The 23,363-nt window shown below is 40.5% G+C and overlaps 1 protein-coding gene across 3 annotated transcripts in view; it reads left to right on the top strand.

Moving 5' to 3' along the window:
* Window positions 1-23,363, top strand: part of LOC110500322 (sodium/potassium/calcium exchanger 2) — a 194,415-nt gene that overhangs the window by 165,889 nt on the left and 5,163 nt on the right. For all 3 annotated transcript variants that reach the window (XM_021577628.2, XM_021577626.2, XM_021577627.2), the window contains 5 exons: window positions 8,380-8,478; window positions 13,426-13,511; window positions 21,018-21,152; window positions 21,479-21,568; window positions 22,684-22,850. In XM_021577628.2, the coding sequence (XP_021433303.1) occupies window positions 8,380-8,478; window positions 13,426-13,511; window positions 21,018-21,152; window positions 21,479-21,568; window positions 22,684-22,850 (577 nt within the window). The remainder of the gene's footprint in view (window positions 1-8,379; window positions 8,479-13,425; window positions 13,512-21,017; window positions 21,153-21,478; window positions 21,569-22,683; window positions 22,851-23,363) is intronic.

A 23,363-nucleotide genomic window follows, 5' to 3' on the forward strand; every position in this document is an offset into this window, starting at 1 on the left:
CTCAGAGGTATTTAACTCTTGCTTGTTTTAGTGTTTCGTGATTGATAGCATTTGTTAACGTGTATAATTGTGTTTTGTTTGTCTAATAGTATAAAAAAATGTGTCAAACTGAAGTTAATAGGTGTAGTGTCAACCATACAGTTATTGAAAAGTTTGTGTGAGATTTTTCACCCACTCTTTTTAGATCTTCTAAAGGGTTTTGCCTGATGGTTCAAAATATGACTAATTTAGCAGGCAGAAGTGCTAAGTTATTTTCCAACTACAGATCTGCTTGTGAGTGGATATGTACTGTCCTGGTTTGGGGTTACTTTCAGCCCCAGGGCCTTGTCATTGACCATAGAAGATTAGTATGGGTATCTGACTCTTTTCCACGTTAACATATATACACAAACATGCCTGCAAGAACATACGCAAGGACACACACAGACTCCCCGAAAAAACATTGGAACATCACATCAGTCCTTTCTCTCTTTCATCTTGGAGACACAAAATCGGCCATGCCTCCGCACACAATCTGCAATGAGAACGGAACAGAGTATGCAAGTAAGATTTACGTCACTGATTTTGGCAAAGTGGAGTGACTCATCCACCCTGGAATTGCATAACAGGCGTCACTGTCAGAAAACCTAGTAACCAAAGAGAGATAATGTAATAATGATAACTGGGAAAGGGCTGTCCTCCAATGGTGAGTCAGGCTAGAAGCAGTAGACGTGGAGGGTGTGTGATCCATATCAGTGTGTCAGAATGTATTAACGAGTGTGTGTGCCGAGCAAGGGTGTTGATTGCTACAGACAGCGGAAAGAGAAAGAGGGTGGAGAGCTCTGTGGCACTGGATTGCTGTTGAACAGTTAATGATTTCGCTGGAAGGTCACACATGGTGACAAGGTACAGCTCGATGACTCACCACAGCAGTCCTGACAAATTAGCCGACCTTGGAAGCTTTCATGTTGATTGAAATGCACCAGCCTGATTGAAAGTATGACCAACATGCGTGCACTGACTTTCATGCAGCATGCATGAAACGTGTGATGTAGTTCTGACCCCTACACACAAAACCCTTCAATGACAAAGCAAAAACAGGTTTTTAGATATGTTTGCAAATATATTAAAAGTGAAAAACAGAAATACCTTATTTACATTCAGACCCTTTGCTATGAGACTCGAAATTGAGCTCAGGCGCATCCTGTTTCCATTGATCATCCTAGAGATGTTTCTACAACTTGATTTGAGTCCACCTGTGGTTAAATTCAATTGATTGGACATGATTTGAAAAGGCACACACCTGTCTATTTGAGGTCCTACAGTTGACAGTGCATGTCAGAGCAAAAACCAAGCCATGAGGTCAAAGGAGTTGTCTGTAGAGCTCCAAGACAGGATTGTGTCAAGGCAGAGATCTGGGAAAGGGTACCAATACATTTCTGCAGCATTGAAGGTCCCCAAGACCACAGTGGCCTCCATCATTCTTAAATGGAAGAAGTTTGGAACCACCAAGACTCTTTCTAGAGCTGGCCGACCGGCCAAACTGAGCAACCAGGGGAGAATGGCCTTGGTCAGGGAGGTGACCAAGAACCCGATGGTCACTCTGACAGAGCTCCAGAGTTCACCTGTGGAGATGGGTGAACCTTCCAGAAGGACAACCATCTCTGCAGCACTCCACCAATCAGGCCTTTATGGTAGAGTGGCTAGACAGAAGCCACTCCTCAGTAAAAGGCACATGACAGCCTTTTACATTGGAGTTTGCCAAAAGGCACCTAAAGGACTCTCAGACCATGAGAAACAAGATTCTTTGGTCTGATGAAACCAAGCTTGAACTCTTTGGCCTGAATGCCAAGCGTCATGTCTGGAAGAAACCTGTCACCATCCTTACGGTGAAGCATCATGGCTGTGGGATGTTTTTCAGCAGCAGGGACTGGGAGATTAGTCAGGATCGTGGGAAAGCTGAATGGAGCAAAGTACAGAGAGATCCTTGATGAAAACCTGCTTGAACATATTACTGAGTAAAGGGTCTGAATACTTAAGTAAATGTGATATTTTATATTTTTTTATTGTCATTATCAGGTTATTGTGTTTAGATTGATCAGGGAAAAAACGACTTAACAAATTTTAGAGTAAGGCTGCAATGTAACAAAATGTGGAAAAAGTCAAGGGGTTTGAATACTTTCTGATTGCGCTGTATATTCCATTTTGCAGACACTTTTATACAAAGCGCACTATAGTCACGTGTGCATACATTTTACGTATGGGTTGCCCCAGCAGGAATCGAACCCACAACACTTGGCGTTGCAAAAAACACGCTCTATCGACTGAGCCACACAGGACCACTGCCTGGACTACTGCCAGAGCTGTTCTGAAGGAAGTTTTCAAGGAAGTGAGTTTGTGTTTATACAGGGTCTCCCGCCCTCACCTTCCGTCAACCAATCATGTCAATGCAGAGCTATACGGAGCCCTCCGTATTGTTACCACATTTTAGAGGTGCATGGCGATGCAGTACGGAGCTCAATTTGGCGTCTGGAGGCTCCACAATTGCGTCACACCATCCATACTGTGCCTCTGACCACATTTTCGGGTTAAGCATACATTTATTCTCATGCAATAATGGGGATTTCCAGCAAACTCAGCTTTTACACCTGCTAATATACAGCAGCCTTATTGATGTGCAGGCCAAAATTAAGTTTTAGGTGCTCATATGAATTTTATAGCCAATCAGCGTTGATCTAAACTGAGTGAATTCAGCTGTGACTGGTCTTTGAGCACCAAAAAAAATGTGTAAAGGGAAGCCAGTTTGAATTTGGCTTCAAACCAATCACATCACATCAATAGCCAAACATCATTGACAGAAAAAAACTTGAATTGTTCCATTTCATTGTGTTGTTGTCCTCTGGTGGCTAGCTAGCTAAAATCAGCCCTTTTCTAAATTAGCCATGGATGGTGTTGTGGAAATTCATACTGAGAGACTTTGGCATTTCTTCAAACAATTATCTTTATTTAATATTGATTAATTATTGCAATACTGACTGTTGGACTGAGCAGTCTAACCTTCACATAAATGCAGAGTTCTTTATATAGCTGACACCAAGAATGCTTAGTCATGGCTGGTTCCACCCCTCCGAAGCAGATTGGGGTAACATAAGCCACTCTGGGTTCATCGTGTCGTTATCTGCACGGGTGGTATTGTCTTAACCCCACCCTGGCTTAGTTTCCCAGATGCCAGGATGATTATGAGACAATGAGGGATCATTCTAAACCTAAGCTATCTCTAGTAAAACCCATTCTTCACTATACACCCAGATTAGCTTCAGGGACCTAGAGTGGAGACCATAAAAACACATCATTAGTAGAACTGAAATGTCTTACTTTTTGTTACGTATTAATTGTTAACCATTAATATCAAATCAATCAGGTAAATACATTATTTTTCTCTCACAATGGAGATAAGGATATTGACTTGTGATTTTACGTAATTCTCCATACTGACCAATGATTATAGTAGTGGTTCTGATCCAACCTTACATTCATTCATTCATTGTGCCTGTAGCCTGAGAAGATGGAAGTTCAACATGTAGCTAGATGTAGTATGCTAATGTTAACTAGCTGGCCTGGCGCATCATTGCCCATGAAAGGAAGTTAGGCTACCGATCAAGAATCTTAGCCAGGTAGCCTAGGACAACATAAACTAAAAGCATGTAATGTATGACAGAGTTATAGACCGTTTTAGGAAACATGAAAGAGGAGGATGGCAATGACGTTACTCTACAAGTAGGGTGAGTCAACATGTTTTTTCGACATGCATGCACTTACATGCACACACACAGAAATCAGTAGCATGGACAGCCACATCATATTTAGTTTACATTGATTGGACAAAATACATTTTGGTATCTTTGTTTTGTCACTGTATTAGATTAAGCATAGGTGATTAGATGTGGAAATGTTGAAGTTTAATTTTCCTGTGCGAGCACCATTATGAATATCAAGAGGGTGTGTCTTGCATAGGTAAGTTATCTCTAAAGAAAAGCCATGGACATTCAAACTGTTGCTTGTGCAAAGCACATTTTCACTGTGAATGTATTATTGCGCCAAAAAGTCTGTTATCAACACACATGGCAGTCCATTCAAAATGGCAACAATGGAACATGTGGTTTTTGATATGCATCTATTTCAAAGCAGACCTTTGGATGGGGTTTAAACACATCAAGGTGATATTCAGACATTATTTGATGGATTTTGACAATTCTAAAAGCGTTGAGTATCTTACATTTATCAGAACTGTATTGTTGACCTTTTATCAATTTTGACAACCGTTGCTGCTTACATACACTAGCGGTCAAAAGTTTTAGAACACCTACTCATTCAAGGGTTTCCTTTATTTGTACTATTTTCTAGTGAAGACATCAAAACTATGAAATAACATATATGGAATCATGTAGTGTGAAATAAATCAAAATACACTACCATTCAAAAGTTTGGGGTCACTTAGAAATGTCCTTGTTTTCCATGAAAACATACTTGAAAATAGGAAATATAGTCAAGATGTTGACAAGGTTATAAATAATGATTTTTTTATTGAAATTATCATTGTGTCCTTCAAACTTTGCTTTCGTCAAATAATCCTCAATTTGCAGCAGTTACAGCCTTGCAGACCCCATGCTCCCTGAAGCACCTCCCACAAGTTGGATTGGCTTGATGGGCACTTCTTACGGTCAAGCTGCTCCCACAACAGTTCAATAGGGTTGGGATCCGGTAACTGTGCTGGCCACTCCATTATAAACAGAATACCAGCTGACTGCTTCTTCCCTAAATAGTTATTGGAAAGTTTGGAGCTGGGCTTTGGGTAATTGTCCTGTTGTAGGGGGAAATTGGCTCCAATTAAGCACCGTCAACAGGGTATGGCATGGCGTCTCAAAATGGAGTGATAGCATTCCTTCTTCAAGATACCTTTTACCCTGTACAAATCTCCCACTTTATCACCACCAAAGCACCCCCAGACCATCGCATTGCCTTCACCATGCTTGACAGATGGCGTCAAGCACTCCTCCAGCATCTTTTCATTTTTTCTGTGTCTTGCAAATGTTCTAATTTGTGATCCGAACACCTCAAACTTCGATTCGTCTGTCCATAACACTTTTTTCCAATCTTCCTCTGTCCAGTGTCTGTATTCTTTTGCCCATCTTACTCTTTTATTTTTATTGGCCTGAGATATGGCTTTTTCTTTGCAACTCTGCTTAGAAGGCCAGCATCCTGGAGTCGCATCTTCACTGTTGACGTTGAGACTGGTGTTTTGTGGGTACTATTTAATGAAGCTGCCAGTTGAGGACTTGTGAGGTGTCTGTTTCTCAAACTAGACACTAATGTACTTGTCCTCTTGCTCAGTTGTGCACCGGGGCCTCTCACTCCTCTTTCTATTCTGCTTAGAGCCAGTTTGCTCTGTTCTGTGAAGGGAGTAGTACAAAACATTGTACGAGATTTTCAGTTTCTTGGCAATTTCTAGCATTGAATAGCCTTCATTTCTCAGAACAAGAATAGACTGACGACTTTCAGAAGAAAGGTCTTTGTTTCTAGCCATTTTGAGCCTGTAATCGAACCCACAAATGCTGATGCTCCATATACCCAACTAGTCTAAGGAAGGCCAGTTGTATTGCTCCTTTAACCAGAACACAGTTTTCAGCTGTGCTAATAAAATTGCAAAAGGGTTTTCTAATGATCAATTAGCCTTTTAAAATTATAAACTTGGATTAGCTAACACAACGTGCCATTGGAACACAGGAGTGATGTTTGCTGATAATGGGCCTCTGTACTTCTATGTAGATTTTCCATTAAAAAATCTGCCGTTTCCAGCTCCAGTAGTCATTTACAACATTAGCCATGTCTACACTGTATTTCTGATCAATTTGATGTTATTTTGATGGACAAAAAAATTGCTTTTGGACAAAAACAAGTACATTTCTATGTGACCCAAAACTTTTGAAAAGTAGTGTATATTTTATATTTGAGATTCATTAAATAGCCACCCTTTACCTTGATGACAGCTTTGCACACTCTTGGCATTTTGTCAACCAGCTTCACCAGCTTCATGCTTTTCCAACAGTCTTGAAGGAGTTCCCAAGTATGCTGAGCACTTGTTGGCTGCTTTTCCTTCACTCTGCGGTCCGACTCATACTAAACCATCTAAATTGGGTTGAGGTTGGGTGATTGTGGAGGCCAGGTCATCTGATGCAGCACTCCATCACGCTCCTTCCTGGCAAAACAGCCCTTACTCAGCCTGGAGGTGTGTTGGGTCATTGTCCTGTTGAAAAACTAAGTCCCTCTAAGCCCAAACAAGATGGGATGTCGTGTTGCCTACAGAATGCTGTGGTAGCCATGCTGGTTAAGTGTTCCTTGAATTCTACATAAATCACAGACAGCAAAGCACCCCCACACCATAACACCTCCTCCTCCATGCTTTACGGTGGGAAATACACATGCGGAGATCATCCGTTCACCCACACCACGTCTCACAAAGACATGGCGGTTGGAATCAAAAATATCAAATTTGGACTCATCAGACCAAAGGACAAATTTCCACCCGTCTAATGTCGATTGGTCATGTTTCTTGACCCAAGCAAGTCTCTTCTTATTGGTGTCCTTTAGTGGTGGTTTATTTGCAACAATTAGACCATGAAGGCCTGATTCACAGTCTCCTCTGAAAAGTTGATGTTGAGATGTGTCTGTTACTTGAACTCTGAAGCATTTATTTGGGCTGCTATTTCTGAGGCTAGTAACTCAAATTAACTTATCCTCTGCAGGAGAGGTAACTCTGGGTCTTCCATTCCTGTGGCGGTCCTCATGACAGCCAGTTTCATCATAACTCTTGATGGTTTTTGCGACTGCACTTGAAGAAATGTTAATGTCTTTATTAAAGTAATGATGGACTGTCATTTATCTTTGCTTATTTGAGCTGTTCTTGCCATAATATGGACTTATGTATACCCCCATACCTTGTCACAACACAACTGATTGGCTCAAAAGCATTAAAAAGGAAAGAAATTGCACAAATTAACTTTTAACAAGGCACACCTGTTAATTGAAATGCATTCCAGGTGACTACCTCATTAAGCTGGTTGAGAGACTGCCAAGAGTGTGCAAAGTTGTCATCAAGGCAAAGGGTGGCGATTTGAAGAATCTCAAATATAAAATATATTTTGATTTGTTTAACACTTTCTTGGTTACTACATGATTCCATATTTGTTATTTCATAGGTTTGATGTCTTCACTATTATTCTACAATGTAGAAAATAGTAAAAAAAATCTAGAAAAACTCTTGAATGAGCAGGTGTTCTAAAACTTTTGACCGGTAGTGTAAGCTAGCCACCAATTTAAAACAGATAATGTTGGTTACCATCTTTATTAAATTGTCCAATATGATCTGATCTACATCCTTATTATTTAAAGTAGTAAAGTAAGGACATTTTGACCTCTATGTTGAATGTCATTATTTTTGCATTCTGTTTATGCCATTACTGTCTTTTGTATTACAATATTTTGGTACGTAGTATGTGAATACGGTGACAAGAAGAGGTTACTAATGATCATAGATGGACCTCATCAAGACACATTTATTAAGAATTTGCCTGGTGCAAAGTTGGCAGTCGGCAACCCCGAAAGAATATCTTGCGGCAGCTACTATAAGTTCTGAGGGGAGCTGTATGAGAAAATATATTAAAACGAGGAGCGGAAGAAGGGCGATAGCTCCACCCCCCTTGCTCTTCAAGTTTCTCTAAAGTCTATGGGTAAAAATTTTAAAGATGCTCACACATGCTAAATCGTCATTTGTACAACTAATCAGTGACGAAAAACCATCCCACTGGAACAACTGTTGCTCGTTTATTGTTGCATCCCAGTCTTTTGACACACATTACGATACCATATGTTACATAGTCTGTCCACGAAAAATTAGTAACAAAATGTTTTTTCTGAAATGGATATCATCAAGTGCAATATCTTAATCAGTCTCTTAAATTGTATGTAACTGTTTTGTTCTATCTTTTAGACTAAATGCTATGCCTCCAGAAAATAAAAGTGTACAAATTTAGGTTCAACTAACGTAAAGGCTTAGTAGACCTGGTCATAGATTGGGTGTGACCGATTATGCTTCATAAAGTGTTCTCTCCCACTGGCATGCATCTAGGACATTGCTGGGTCATTAGTACATTATATGACATTGACTTCAAACTGTAATTTGAATAGTGATATGAAAACTTGCTTCTGTTTTCCTTTGAACTTAGATAGGTCTGGAACCATGAGAAAGGCAGAGGAGCCCTGAGTCCAGGCAATGGACCTGTGAAGGTGACACAGGGCTTTACGTCCCCTACTGTAGTTAACTCCCTGATGGTTATGTTGCAGGACAATTCAGAGAAAAGGCATCCATCCTTCATAAGATTGCCAAAAAGAAATGCCAAGTAGAGGACAGCGAGAAGGCTAATGGAGTAGCCAGCCGATCAGGTGAGTGGTCTCTACTCCGGGGGGGGGGGGGGGGGGGGGGGGGTCTAGTGTACTCCCATGTGTTAACACAAGTGAATGATATCAGAAACGCACACAAGTTGAAGAGTGATCTCTTCAAATATTTGTATGTTTAGAAGTTGGCTAAACAGACAGCAGTTGGCTAAACATTTGTATGTTTGGCAGTTGGCTAAACATTTAAATATATCCATTCAATGCTCTATATTGTTTTGAAACCATGTAATTGTTAGATATTTGTTATTATATAACAGGTTCGGAAAAATCTACTATCTGATGAAATGCAGGTCGAAGCTATTCAATAATCTCCAATAACCACACAGGCAGAGATCATCACTATTTGGCCATGTTACAAAGTACAGAAGTTCCAAACAGTCATTATGCCTGTCCTTACTAGCATGCCCATCTAGTGATTACCACTCTGTCGAAGGCGTGCCAGTTGTAACTTGATACATCCAATCTCAATATGCCAACTCCAGGCTCTGACGAAAACAAAAAACATGGTGAACATTTTGCCATGCTCTGTGTCTGTAACCACCAACTTCAGTTTAATGTATCTTAAATTAACAGACTAATCTAACATTCCTACACCCTACTCGCATAACCCCTGATGCTGGATTGCTACCACCTTGAGGTTTTGCCTGCTCTCCTGCGTTTTCTAAAACAGCTCACTAGCTTTTGAGAAACGCAAATACCATTGCCATTGTTTTGTTCGCATATGTACAAATATACATTTTTGTACACAGTCATGGGTTACTTGATACAAATATGTTGTCTTCATTTGACCAGTTTCTCACAGCAAGAAAATAATCCAGCAGCAACAGGAAATGTGAATTATTATGTGAATTACAATTAATGGACATTTTTGTAGGGGTTAATACAGTTGTTCTTCCTTTAACAGTTGTGTCATACTTCAGCACAGCTTACAGGCTGCCGCAGAATTCTATGGCGCGTTATTTAATTGTCAGCCATTGTTACCATTAATGCTAGTTAGTGCAAGTTTGACCACCAGATGGCATCTTTGAGAAGCATTTGGATAACCTTCAAAACTGGCTGTACTAGAGAATTTTAAAGCTTTTTTGTAAGAACATAGTATATGGGATTGATTTTAAGAAATTTTGCTTAATTAATTTGATTAATATTATGGTGTTTCTATTCCAAGAAAAACAAAAAACAAAACCCTCAGGATTTCTGTGAGGATGGAATGGAAAATATGGCACTGTTCAACGTGACGGTCGGGAGTAGGCTACAGTACTAAGAGCATAACATTTCCACACCCTAATTGTAGTCTAACCCATACCCAAACAGAGATACAGTGAAAATAGACATCTCATTGATTTATCAAGACCAGTCCCCATGCTTGTCCCAGAGCAGCGTGAAACGGTGCTGAAATAGTTGACCATACGTGGGTAGTCTATTGCTTCAAGTCCTATTGCTTCTAACTTCAATATGCTTTTTAAATAAATAAGACCTAAACCACTTTAACCTCTCTAGGTTACGTGGGACGCTAGCGTCCCTTCTGGCCAACATCCAGTGAGGTTGCAGAGCGCCAAATTCAATTACAGAAATGCTCATTATAAAAATTCAGAAAACAAAACATATTTTACATAGGTTGAAAGATTAACTTCTTGATAAACCAACCACAGTGTCATATTTATAAAATGCTTTTCGGAGAAAGCATACCCAGCCCAGAACCTAGCCCAGTTGACAAATTATTACAAACAGTAACCAGCCAAGCAGAAGCGTTACAAAACTCAGAAATAGAGATAAAATTAATCCCTTAACTTTGATGATCTTCATATGGTGTTAATCAGAAGACATTCATTTACTCAATAAATGTTCCTTTTGTTCGATGAAGTCTCTTTATATCCAAAAACCTCCGTTTTGTTAGCACGTTTTCTTCAGTAATCCACAGGCTCAAACTCAGTCAAAACAATCAGACAAAAAATCCAAATAGTTTCCGTAAAGTTCATAGAAACATGTCAAACGATGTTTATATTCAATCCTCAGGTTGTGTTTTAGCCTAAATGATCTATAATATTTCAACTGGACAATAACGTCGTCAATATCAAAGGTAAACAAGAAATGCAGATGCGCCTGAAAAAACTCTGCAACACGTTAGGGTCCACTCGTTCAGACTGGTCTTACTCCCTCATTTATAACAATTACAAGCCTGAAACAATTTCTAAAGACTGACATCTAGTGGAAGGCAAATGGAGTCCTAAGTTAATCGATACTGTAATGGCATTGAATAGAAAACTACAAAACCACAAAAAAACGACTTCCTGAATGGATTTTTCTCAGGTTTTCGCCTGCTAAATCAGTTCAGTTATACTCACAGACACTATTTTAACAGTTTTTGAAACTTTAGAGTGTTTTCTATCCATATCTACCAGTTATATGCATATCATATATTCTGCGCCCGAGTAGCAGGCCGTTGAATTTGGGCATGCTTTTCATCCAAAATTACAAATGCTGCCCCCTACCCTAGAAAGGTTAAACAGCACATTACTCAACACTAGTGATACTCATGTCGCCTACGCTAGGCCTCCAGTATATCAGAAAATATTTTTTCTTGCCGATGCAAATTTACATTTAAATAAATATATATAAATTGACCCAATTTAGTAACTTTAAATATTACTATTATATATTTTATACATACAAATTATACCCATCCACAAAAAAAAACATTTTGTGTTAGAGGAAACACCATACACCTGGTAACCGTGTCAGCGTGCATGCGCCTGGCCCGCCACAGGAGTCCCTACAGCACGATGGGACAAGGACATCCCGGTCGTCCAAACCCTTCCCTAACTCGGACGATGCTGGGCCAATTGTGTGTCGCCTCATTGGTCTCCCGGTCGTGGCCGGCATGGGACTCGAACTAGCATCTGTAGCAACGCAGTTTGCACTGTGATGCAGTGTCTTAGACTGCTGCGAATCTCAGGAGGCGCCATCCACAAAGTTTTTTATGCTTATCAACTACCTTGTACAAAATGTTTTGTTAGGTCAAATCTGATCTGTGAGAATATCTAAGGGGCTTTTATATAATTCTAAATGAATTGATAATAATTGTGCGGCACCCTATGGTACTCCCAATCACAGTCAGATGTGATACAGCCTGGATTTGAACCAGGGACTGTAGTGATCCCTCTTGCACAGAGTTGCAGTGCCGTAGACCACTGTGCCACTCAGGAACCATGATCAATATATATTGTGCTGCTAATAGCCCATCCTAGAAACGTTGTTTGCAGAATTCACAGCCTGCTGTGCTTGTAGAAAACAGGGTTAATAATAATAATACTTTCTTCCTTCCACTTGTTAAAGGTTCCAATTGATAATAGTTTTTTTACAGAACAAATAATACAACTAATATTGTGGTTAAACTCAAATATACTCATTATATTTGAGTTTAACCACAATATTTGTTGTATTATTTGTTCTGTCTTTTCTGGTGGATTAAACTGTCATTGTAACCAACTTTCTATGACCTGTTTATAAACTAACGATATTTTGGAGATGATTTCATTTTCAAATAACCTAAAGTGAGCGTGTAAAAGGCCATTCTTGAACATGGGGTGGCCCACTCCTCCATACAGACCTTCTCCAGATCCTTCAGGTTTCGGGGCTGTCTCTGGGCAATATGGACTTTCAGCTCCCTCCAATGATTTTAAATTGGGTTCAGGTCTGGAGACTGGCTAGGCCACTCCAGGACCTTGAGATGCTTCTTACGGAGACACTCCTTAGTTGCCCTGGCTGTGTGTTTCGGGTCGTTGTCATGCTGGAAGACCCAGCCACGACCCATCTTCAATATTCTTACTGAGTCTAGGAGGTTGTTGGCCAAGATCTCGCGATACATGGCCCCATCCATCCTCCCCTCAATACGGTGCAGCCGTCCTGTCCCCAAAGACAGGAAAAGAAACAAAGAAAAGCATCCCCAAAGAATGATGTTTCCACCTCCATGCTTCATGGTTGGGATGGTGTTCTTGAGGTTGTACTCATCCTTCTTCTTCCTCCAAACATGGCGAGTGGAGTTTAGACCAAAAAACTCTATTTTTGTCTCATCAGACCACATGACCTTCTCCCATTCCTCCTCTGGATCCTCCAGATGGCCATCAGCAAACTTCAGACGGGCCTGGACATGCGCTGGCTTGAGCAGGGGGACCTTGCCTGCGCTGCAGGATTTTAATCCATGACGGTGTAGTGTGTTACTAATGGTTTTCTTTGAGACTGTGGTCCCAGCTCTCTTCAGGTCATTGACCAGGTCCTGTCGTGTAGCTCTGGGTTGATCCCTCACCTTCCTCATGATCATTGATGCCCCAAGAGGTGAGATCTTGCATGGAGCCCAGACCGAGGGTGATTGACCGTCATCTTGAACTTCTTCCATTTTCTAATAATTGCACCAATAGTTGTTGCCTTCTCACCAAGCTGCTTGCCTATTTTCCTGTAGCCCATCCCAGCCTTGTGCAGGTCTACAATTTAACCCTAATGTCCTTACACAGCTCTCTGGTCTTGGCCATTGTGGAGAGGTTGGAGTCTGTTTGATTGAGTGTGTGGACAGGTATCTCTTATACAGGTAACGAGTTCACACAGGTGCAGTTAATACAGGTAATGAGTGGAGAACAGGAGGGCTTCTTAAAGAAAAACTAACAGGTCTGTGAGAGCCAGAATTCTTACTGGTTGGTAGGTGATCAAATACTTATGTCATGCAATAAAATGCAAATTAATTACTTAAAAATCATACAATGTGATTTTCTGGACTTTTTTCTGTCTCTCACAGTTGAAGTGTACCTATGATAAAAATTACAGACCTCTACATGCGTTGTAAGTAGGAAAACCTGCAAAATCGGCAGTGTATCAAATACTTGTTCTCCCCACTGTATACCACAATTACATTAATTGCTCTCCATGTTTTCTCTTTTATTGCAGATAAAAATCTTCCAAACAGCTCAAATGTTGAGGTGGAAGTCACACCACCAATGAATGGCACTACAGGACAAGAAGGGGAAGCTCTGGTAAGAAACCAATTTTAGGGGCACACACACACACACACACAAACCCCCATAGACCCGACCGCAAACAAGTGGGCACACAACTCAATAATTCCCATACCTCCCACTTGTGCACATAGTTACTAAGGTACTGGTCAGATACAGTAGAACCTTGACGATATTAACCTTAGAGTTATGTAATGCCGAACCTGAACAATAATTAAATGGAAAAAAACAGTATTACTGCAGGTTACAGACTAACTTAAATGTTGCTTTCATGTGAAGCATAAAAAGACTCTTCAGATAGGGTCTTCACTCACATGCTGCTTGCTCATATCACGGATTCCCCCGGTACTGCTGCTCATTCCGTGCACCAGTTCCCGGAGGTCTACTTCACCGGCCTCTAGCCGTCCCTGCACTGTCTCAATACACACACCTGATTCAAATTCCCTCGATTAGTAATTGTATATAATGTGCCCTCTGTTCACCATTGTCTTGTCGGTTATTGTTCCCATGTCTGTTGGTCTGTGAGTACCTGTGCGTTGTTTTTTCGGCTTTCGTGCAGCGTGTATTGTGCACTTGTTATTACGGGTCTCGCCCCGTGTAGTGTCTTGCAGGTATATATTAGGTTTAACCTCGCTCTTTTGTTTGGGTTACCTCCCTGTGTTTTTGTACACGTGTTTGTTTTGGGCTTCATCCCCGTGCCTTTTCATGGCATGTTGTATATTTTGGGTGGAATATTATGAATTCCTGCGCCTGTCTCCAATCATTAAAATGTAATGTTTAAGCACAGATTAAGCCCACTTTAAGCACTTTGGAAAAAAGTGTCTGCTAAATGGAGTGCCTGGACACAGCCCTTAACCGTGGTATATTGGCCATATACAGTATCACAAACTGCAGATGTGCATTATTGCTTTTATAAACTGGTTACCAATGTAATTAGAGCAATAACAATAAATGTTTTGTCATACCTGTGGTATACAGTCTGATATACCATTGCTGTCAGCCAATCAGCATTCAGGGCTTGAACCACACAGTTTATAATATATATCATCCCCAAAGACTAGAAGTGGAAACCAAAAAAATGGCATCAGAATATATTGGTTCGCCTGATTATAGCACGGTTGTGGACGCCATGCTATTGATAACAATTCAATCATCTGGATGTGGAGAGGGAGGAAGAGAATAGCCCTTTTGTTTTACTGCTGTTTCATCGCCAAGGTTACAAGCAAGTCTCTTGTCAGCGCCAACGGTCATGGCAGATTAAGCAGCCTGAGCTGTCATCAGGTCCATCTTCTATAGTGCTCCAACCCGCTTAATATGCCACGTAGGTACTTCATCTTGAACTTTTTTACATTTCAAACCCAACGAATGAACCTTTGTCTCATTAGAACAGGATATCATACCCCTACGTTTGAAAACAATCCTGTTTTTTTGCATACATCATTGTCCAGAGCCAGGGACAGACTTGGCTGACAGCAATAGTCCTTAGTGTGTTCTACATTGATTGGCGTGTGAGGACCTGTTCTCCAGCAGTCCCAAAGGGGGTCCTGGTCCACCTCTTTAATTGGATACAAGGGAATCTGAGACTACTTTCCACTCTCAAAAGGGTGTGTTTGTGCTCTTTCCTTATTTTAAATTATGGTACCATAACTGCTTTAATGTTGCTGGACCCCAGGAAGAGGCAGCAGCTAATTGGGATCCTTAATAAATACTTAATTCATGATAGATGTTTTTATATACCAGCTACAGTCATAAATGTCACCTTTTAACTGGTTGATAAAAAAAATCTATAACTTTTACATTCAGTTTATTTCCGATTACAATATTCCGAGAGTGCAGGAGTCTGGTCTAGTGGTAGCGCTGCCGACACCAGATCACATATCCCCTTGGCGATGTACGTACAAATTTAGTCTCACCCCTTCCCACACTATAAAAGTAATTAGTTCTGCTAATTAACATTTTTTTGTGAAAACCTGTTGCCTAGAACCAGTCAAGTAACCCAACTCAAAGTATTGCAGTGTTCAATACTTAAAGTAATATAGTGACATCACCACCAATTTGGTTATCTTTTTAAGTTGTAAATACTTAGCAGTTTTGTGTTTACACTAAATTGCATTATGTACTCAACTATAACAATTGAAGTTTATTAATATTTATTCTCGGGAACATAAAAATGTAGGGTCCCATTTCCTTAATTAATACCAATTAAGTACCTTACAGTTGATTGTTTTAAATGGTAAATAAACTAGCTTTTTAGCAAAGAGCAATTTCTCAAGCAAGAATATTGAGATGACTGTCTGTGGGAGGGGAAAACAGAAAACTAGCTGTTATTGGCAGAAAGGTTTGGGACTTTGTCTATAAACTCATTTACTAAAACAGGCAAATTGCAGGGTCTCTTTTCAAACAGCTCTTACACTAAAAGAGCATTATCAACATTTTCACGGTATTATATAAAACAGGCAAATCACGTTTGACTGCACTGGGCCTTTAAATTATTATTTTTTTCAAGCGTTAGTAGTTCTGATTAGTAATTTTTAGTGGTCATGTCTTAATTTTTAACATTCTTTTATGGATTTGACAATTTGTCATTTTAACCCACCTTGGTAAGCATTGTTGAGCACAATGATAATTTCTCTAGGAATAGTTGGAGGTAGAGCTGTAAGCATTGCAGGATGCTGCAATAGCCTTTGTCATTTAGAGCGGAGTGACCTTGGTGGGAATGGCTTGTCTGAGTTGTCTCATTATTGAACGTCAATTTACCCTGGTTTTAATCTGTTCATCGTGATCCTTTACACCTCATAGTACAAACTGCTTAATACTATTTTAGAAATATTTTAAAAATCCTACAACATTGTTTAAAAGTATCATATAGTCCCAAAAACATGTATTACCCACAATCCTTTCAAAAACGGAGCAAAATAGCACTATTCATAACTTAAAAACATAATTCTTTATCAGCACAACACAAATAAACCAAGTGTTTTTTACTCAAATAGCAATGTCTGACTACTCCTTTATTTTAAGTAAAACATAAAAGAATCAAGTAAAAACAACTTATTTAATAAATGTTAGATTGACTTTAAAATATTAAATAATCATAACTTGCAACATCTCAATAACTTTAGATTAGCAGAGCACAAATAGTTATATTTACTCAATAACCTAACATTTGCTAATAGTAATGAAAAACATTAAGTGATAAGAAATCTTTTTGACATCCGATTTACCACTTTTATGATTTGAGTTCTACTGACCATTGGAGATGTTTGAGTAGCCACTACTCAATGTCTTTAATGGGTTAGGCAGTGTCACGATCGTCATATTGAGGACACCAAAGCGCGGTGTGAATACATACTTTTAATTGTAGACAAAAAAAAAAAAAGTACACTAAACAAACTAACCATACGACCGCTATAGCAACTGAGTGCTAACATGCAACATCACATAGACAATAACCCACGAAATACCCAAAGAAGATGGCTGCCTAAATATGGTTCCCAATCAGAGACAACGATAAACAGCTGCCTCTAATTGAGAACCAATCTAGGCAACCATAGACATACATTAACACCTAGATGGTAAACAACCCCATAAACCTACAAAACCCCTAGACAGTACTAAAACGCATACATCACCCATGTCACACCCTGACCTAACCAAAATATATAAAGAAAACAAAGAATACTCAGGTCAGGGCGTGACAGGCAGTTACTTTTATGATACATATGTCTACTGCTCTACATGTAGGTCTATCTATCTCCCTCTCTCATTTCTTACTGTCCTGTGAAATAAATGATTAAAAAAATACAATCTGTTGTAACACACTCTGTTTCACAGAAACATGGCTCTCTCGGGATACATTGTCTGAGTCGGTCCAGCCATCTGGATTCTCAGTTCATTGCGCCAACATGAATAAACATCTCTCTGGGAAGAAGAAGGGCGGGAGTCTATGTTACATGATTAACGACTCATGGTGTAATTGTAATAGCATACAGGAACTCATCCTTTTGTTCACCCGAACTCGAGTACCTTACAATCAGTATTATCTCCCAAGAAAAAATTATTTGGTTATGGTCACAGCCGTGTTTCTCCCCCTCAAGCCGATACCATGACGGCGCTGAAGGAACTTCACTGGACTTTTTGCAAACTGGAAACCATATGTCCTGAGGCTGCATTTATTGTAGCTGGGGATTTCAACAAAGCAAATTTGAGGAAAAGGCCACATAAATTCTATCAGCATATCAACTGTAGTACTCACACTGGAAAAACACTCAACCATTGTTACTCCAACTTCCGGGATGCATACAAGGCCCACTCCCGCCCTCCTTTTGACAAATCTGACCACGACTCCATTTTGCTCCTCCCTTCCTATAGGCAGAAACTCAATCAGGAAGTACCCATGCTAAGGACTATTCAACGCTGGTCTGACCAATTAGAATCAATGATTCAAGATTGTTTTGATCACACGGGCTGGGATATGTTCCGGGTAGCTTCCGAGAATAATATTGACGTGTATACTGAGACGGTTACTGAGTTTATCAATAAATATATAGGAGATGTTGTACCCACTGTGACTGTTAAAACCTACCCTAATCAGAAACCGTGGATAGATGGCAGCATTTTGCGTAAAACTGAATGCGTGAACCACCGCATTTAACGGCAAGGTGACTGGGAATACAGCAGAATACAAACAGAGAGGGCAATCAGACAGGCAAAACGTCAGTATAGAGACAAAGTGGAGTCGCAATTCAATGGCTCAGACACAAGACATATGTGGCGGGGTCTACAGACAATCACACACCACAAAAGGAAAATCAGCCATGTGTCGGACACCAACATTTTGCTTACGGATAAGCTAAGCACATTCTTTGCCTGCTTTGCGGATAACACAGTGCCACAGACACGGCCAGCTACCAAGGATTGTGGGCTCTCCTTCTCCGTGGCCGACGTGAGTAAGACATTTAAACGTGTCAACCCTCGCAAGGCTACCAGCCCAGAGGGCATCCCTATCCCTAGCTGGCTGGTGTGTTTACGAACATATTCAATATCTCCATATCCATGTCTGCTGTCCCCACATGCTTCAAGATGGTCACCATTGTTCCTGTACCCAAGAAGGCCAAGGTAACGGAACTAAATTACTATCGCCCCGTAGCAGTCACTTCTGTCATCATGAAGTGCTTTGAGAGGCTAGTCAAGGACATATCACCTCCACCTTACCTGTCACCCTAGACCCACGTCAATTGGCTTGCTGCCCCAATAGGTCCTCAGACGATGCAATTGCCATCACGATGCAATCGCCATCACACTGGATCCTATCCCATCTGGACAAGAGGAATACCTATGTAAGAAGGCTGTTAATTGTCTATAGCTCAGCATTCAACACCATAGTACCCTCCAAGCTCATCATTAAGCTCGAGCCCCTGGGTCTGAACACCGCCCTGTGCAACTGGATCCTGGACTTCCTGATGGGCCGCCCCCAGGTGGTGAAGGTAGGAAACAACATCTCCGCTTCGCTGATCCTCAACACTGGGGCCCCACAAGGGTGCGTGCTTAGCCCCCTCCTGTACTCCCTGTTCACCCATTACTGCATGGCCATGCGCACTTGCAACTCAATCATAAAGTTTGCAGACGACACAACAGTAGTAGGCTTGATTACCAATAATGACGAGCCTACAGGAAGGAGGTGAGGGCTCTGGGAGTGTGGTGTCAGGAAAATAACCTCTCACTCAACGTAAACAAAACAAAGGAGATGATTGTGGACTTCAGGAAACAGCAGAGGGAGCACCCCCCATCTACATCGATGGGACAGCAGTAGAGAAGGTGGAAAGTTTTAAGTTTGAGAGCTTCTTGTCGGGCTGTATCACCGCCTGGTACGGCAACTGCACCGCCCACAACTGTAGGGCTCTCCAGAGGGTAGTGTGATCTGTACAACGCATCACCGGGGGCAAACTACCTGCTCTCCAGGACACCTACAGCACCCGATGTCACAGGAAGGCCAAAAAGATAATCAAGGACAACAACCACCCGAGCCACTGCCTGTTCACCCCGCTATCATCCAGAAGGTGCATCAAAGCTGGGACCAGAGAGACTGAAAAAACAGATTATATCTCAAGGCCATCAGACTGTTAAATAGCCTTCACTGCTGCTGCCTATATACTGTACACAGACTTGAAATCATTGGCCATCCATATATTTATATATTGTTAATTACATTCCTTTACTTATATTTGTGTGTATTAGGTATTTGTTGTGAAATTGTTAGATATTGCTGCACTGTCGGAACTAGAAGCACAAGCATTTCCCTTCACCCGCAATGACATCTGCTAAACATGTGTATATGACCAATAAAATGTATTTAATTTGTATGACTATGTCCTTTAACTCCAATTTGCTGATGAAAGTTGTACAATAAAATACTAAAATCACATACCCAGATAGGGAAGTTAGCTCAAATTAATGCATTGATAATGTTATATATTATGTATAATTTACAGTATATCATGACATTATACATTTTTTTTACTATGTGATCAGCTTAAATGCAGACTACATCTTGCTCTCTCGGGTCTGTTCTGGTGGACTTTCAATACAATCACTTATTGCGAACTTTGTAAAAATGTCTAGTTAGCTGCAGTACAAAATCAATGACCTATCAAAGTCAAAACTATAATTTCATATTTGGAAATTAATCCAACACGCTCTACACGTCTGGAATCCCTTTTGCAAGTACCGCAAGTACACAGTACATTTTCTGCTCCACCTTTGTTGGTGTAGGCTAGATGTTGTCAAGATCTGTGCAGATGCACCTGCAGATGAGCCGAAAATACCTAACTCGTCATTGCTCAGGTTCTTAAGCTTCTTCCGCGTGTTTTAGGGAGAGGAAAATGTCTTCAATATTGTGACAATAATGCAATATATCAGGTAACTGGGTCTGGAATTTTGGCCAGAAGAGGCCTGCTTGGATTAATGTCATGTGGTGAGACAGATTTCTGTGTTAAAGTGAGCCACTGCCTACTTATCTTTAGAAGTTGAGGTATCTCACTTGTTTGGCATTCTGATGACCACACTGAAGGTGCAGCAGTCCAGACATTTGATCGTGTGCCATGTATGAGCACCTGATGAGTAGAGTGTCAGGCTCATCCAGGCTTGGAGCAAACCACTGTCATCAAACACCCCTCTCTCAAGGTCACAGAGAGTGAGGGAATGCCAACCAACTCTATAATCATTTCCGAAGGCCTTAGTTGTCATTATTATTTATTATCATCATCATAGTATTCATATTTTTTTTTCCCCAGAAAGGCCTGGCTGACCCTGACTGCACCACAATTTGAGCACAGATCTCCCAATTTCTCCAAACCAATTTCACATTTAACTGTACCAATACTGCAGGTTTCTCTTTTCTTTGAATTTATTGCATTATTCCGACGCACCTGCAACGAGAACTCAGATGTACAAGTGCTGTATTTAATTTTGAAACTGTATCGATACAGAAAGCCTCTCTTTTCCACACTTGCTCTCTTTTCTTAGGCTGAGGATGAGGAGGAAGAGGACCAGCCTCTGAGCCTGTCCTGGCCAGATACCATGCGCAAGCGTTTCACCTACCTCATCATCATGCCCATCGTCTTCCCTCTGTGGCTAACACTGCCTGATGTCAGGAAACCAGTAAGTTATTCCCCTCCATTTCTATCTCTTACTGTTCCAGTTTGTCAGATAGAGAAATAGCCCCAAATGGAACCCTATTCCCTATATAGTGCTCTACACACTATGGGCCCTGCTCAAAAGTAGTATAGGGAATAGGGTGCATTTGGGACACAGGCATAGAAAGACTCATGTTTGGTATGAATTGTATCTGTCTATACTTATTTAGCTATAACTGGTCAATAATAAGTGTGATGTGTTGTTTGCTTTAGATACCTGTAGAACAATAATGTTCATTTGTCATTTACGCCTTTAGAGTAACCATAGCCTTTTCCTCCTTTGTCTAACAGACTGCAAAGAAGTTCTTTCCCATCTCATTTCTGGGTTCTATCTGTTGGATTGCTGGATTCTCCTACTTAATGGTGTGGTGGGCTCACCAGGTACGTGGGGTGCACTGGGGGCTAAATTAATTGAACCATTAAGGGTTTTTCACACTACTGAGCCAAGCTGTACTGAGCTGGCCTAGTTTTGCATCCACCATAGTTGCTGAAAAATTTGAGATTAGAACAGTACTATACTGAACAAAGATATAAACGCAACATGTTGGTTTTATGAGCTGAAATAAAAGATCCCAGAAATGTTCCATTCGCAAAAAAAGCTTATTTCTTTCAAATGATAAAAAAGAAACAAATATTCTCCATCCACCTGACAGGTATGGCATATCGAGAAGCTGATTAAACAGCATGATCATTACACAGGTACACCTTTGTCACACAACACAATGCCACAAATGTCTCAAGTTGAGGGAGTGTGCAAATGGCATGCTGACTGCAGGAATGCCCACCAGAGCTGTTGAAAGATGATTGAATGTTCATTTCTCTACCATAAGGCGCCTCCAACGTCATTTTAGAGAATTCGGCAGTACGTCCAACCAGACTAAAAACCGCAGACCACATGTAACCATGCCAGCCCTCCACATCCGTCTTCTTTACCTACGGGATCGTCTGAGACCAGCCACCTAGACAACTGGCATTATTTCTGTCTGTAATAAAGCCTTTTTGTGGAGGAAAAACTAACTGTGCACCCCTGCCCAGTCCATAGATTAGATTATTTCAATTGACTGATTTCCTTATATGAACTTAAATTCAGTAAAATCTTGAAATTGTTGCATTTATATTTTTGTCCAGTATACATTTAGTGAAATCATGTTTCCTTTTGTAAAGATGCTAAACCACCTCACACAGACCAGAACACAAGCATGTTCACAAGCAAGTGACAGGACGTAAAGGTAGTTAGAAAAGGAGAGGGATATTCAGATGGTTAGAACACTGTGATATTGTTATCAGCAGCCTTCCGCTTTTTGGCCTGTGTAACTACACCTCTCAATCAAAGCTAGACCACATTAAATAGTCAGAGTTCATGAATACAGGGATTTCAGCAGAATATGAAAAAAGAAAACCCCAAAATATGTCAAAGTATAGCTGTTTAATTCCTTAAACCTCACCTCCACTTAAAATATTTATTTACCCCATTTTTTTCTGTTTACTCTTTACAGGTTGGAGAGACCATTGGGATTACAGAAGAGATTATGGGCTTGACTATATTAGCAGCTGGTACCTCCATCCCTGACCTAATCACCAGTGTCATTGTTGCACGGAAGGGGCTGGGGGATATGGCCGTGTCCAGCTCTGTGGGCTCCAACATCTTTGACATCACTGTTGGGTACGCTTTTGTCATCAGTACTGTATTCACTCTAATTTCTAATTACCGTAAAATTGCAATTAATAGCAAGGGTATTTATTTGCTTAAATCACTGATCACTGGGTCTGTACCCACTAAATAGTTTACTGTTTTTGTGCTTGCCAGTTAGCTAGCAGTTCTCAGCGGCTACCAGTTTCTTACTGGCAATAAAAACGTATGATTGCCATCATTTTTTTTGTCATTACTGAATTATTTAACGTAACAAATCAAACATTAAACCTTGTAAACAATTCATGGTAATTTATGGTAACCTTGTAAACAATTCATCAAGAACTGGCGTTTATTTGAAACAGCTGTTTATTTGCTGAAATGAACGCTGTTGCCTGACTATTAAAAAGATACCAACGGATATTTGAGACACTGCCTTTAATTTAAAGATGCACTATGCAAAATGTTGAATAGTTCGCCTAATTTCAATTTATGTGACAAAACAAGCAAGTCTTGTGTAGAGAATAATTGTTCCATCTAAACCGC

This window comes from Oncorhynchus mykiss, chromosome 21 (genome assembly GCF_013265735.2).
Source record: "Oncorhynchus mykiss isolate Arlee chromosome 21, USDA_OmykA_1.1, whole genome shotgun sequence".
Taxonomy (NCBI): Eukaryota; Metazoa; Chordata; class Actinopteri; order Salmoniformes; family Salmonidae; genus Oncorhynchus; species Oncorhynchus mykiss.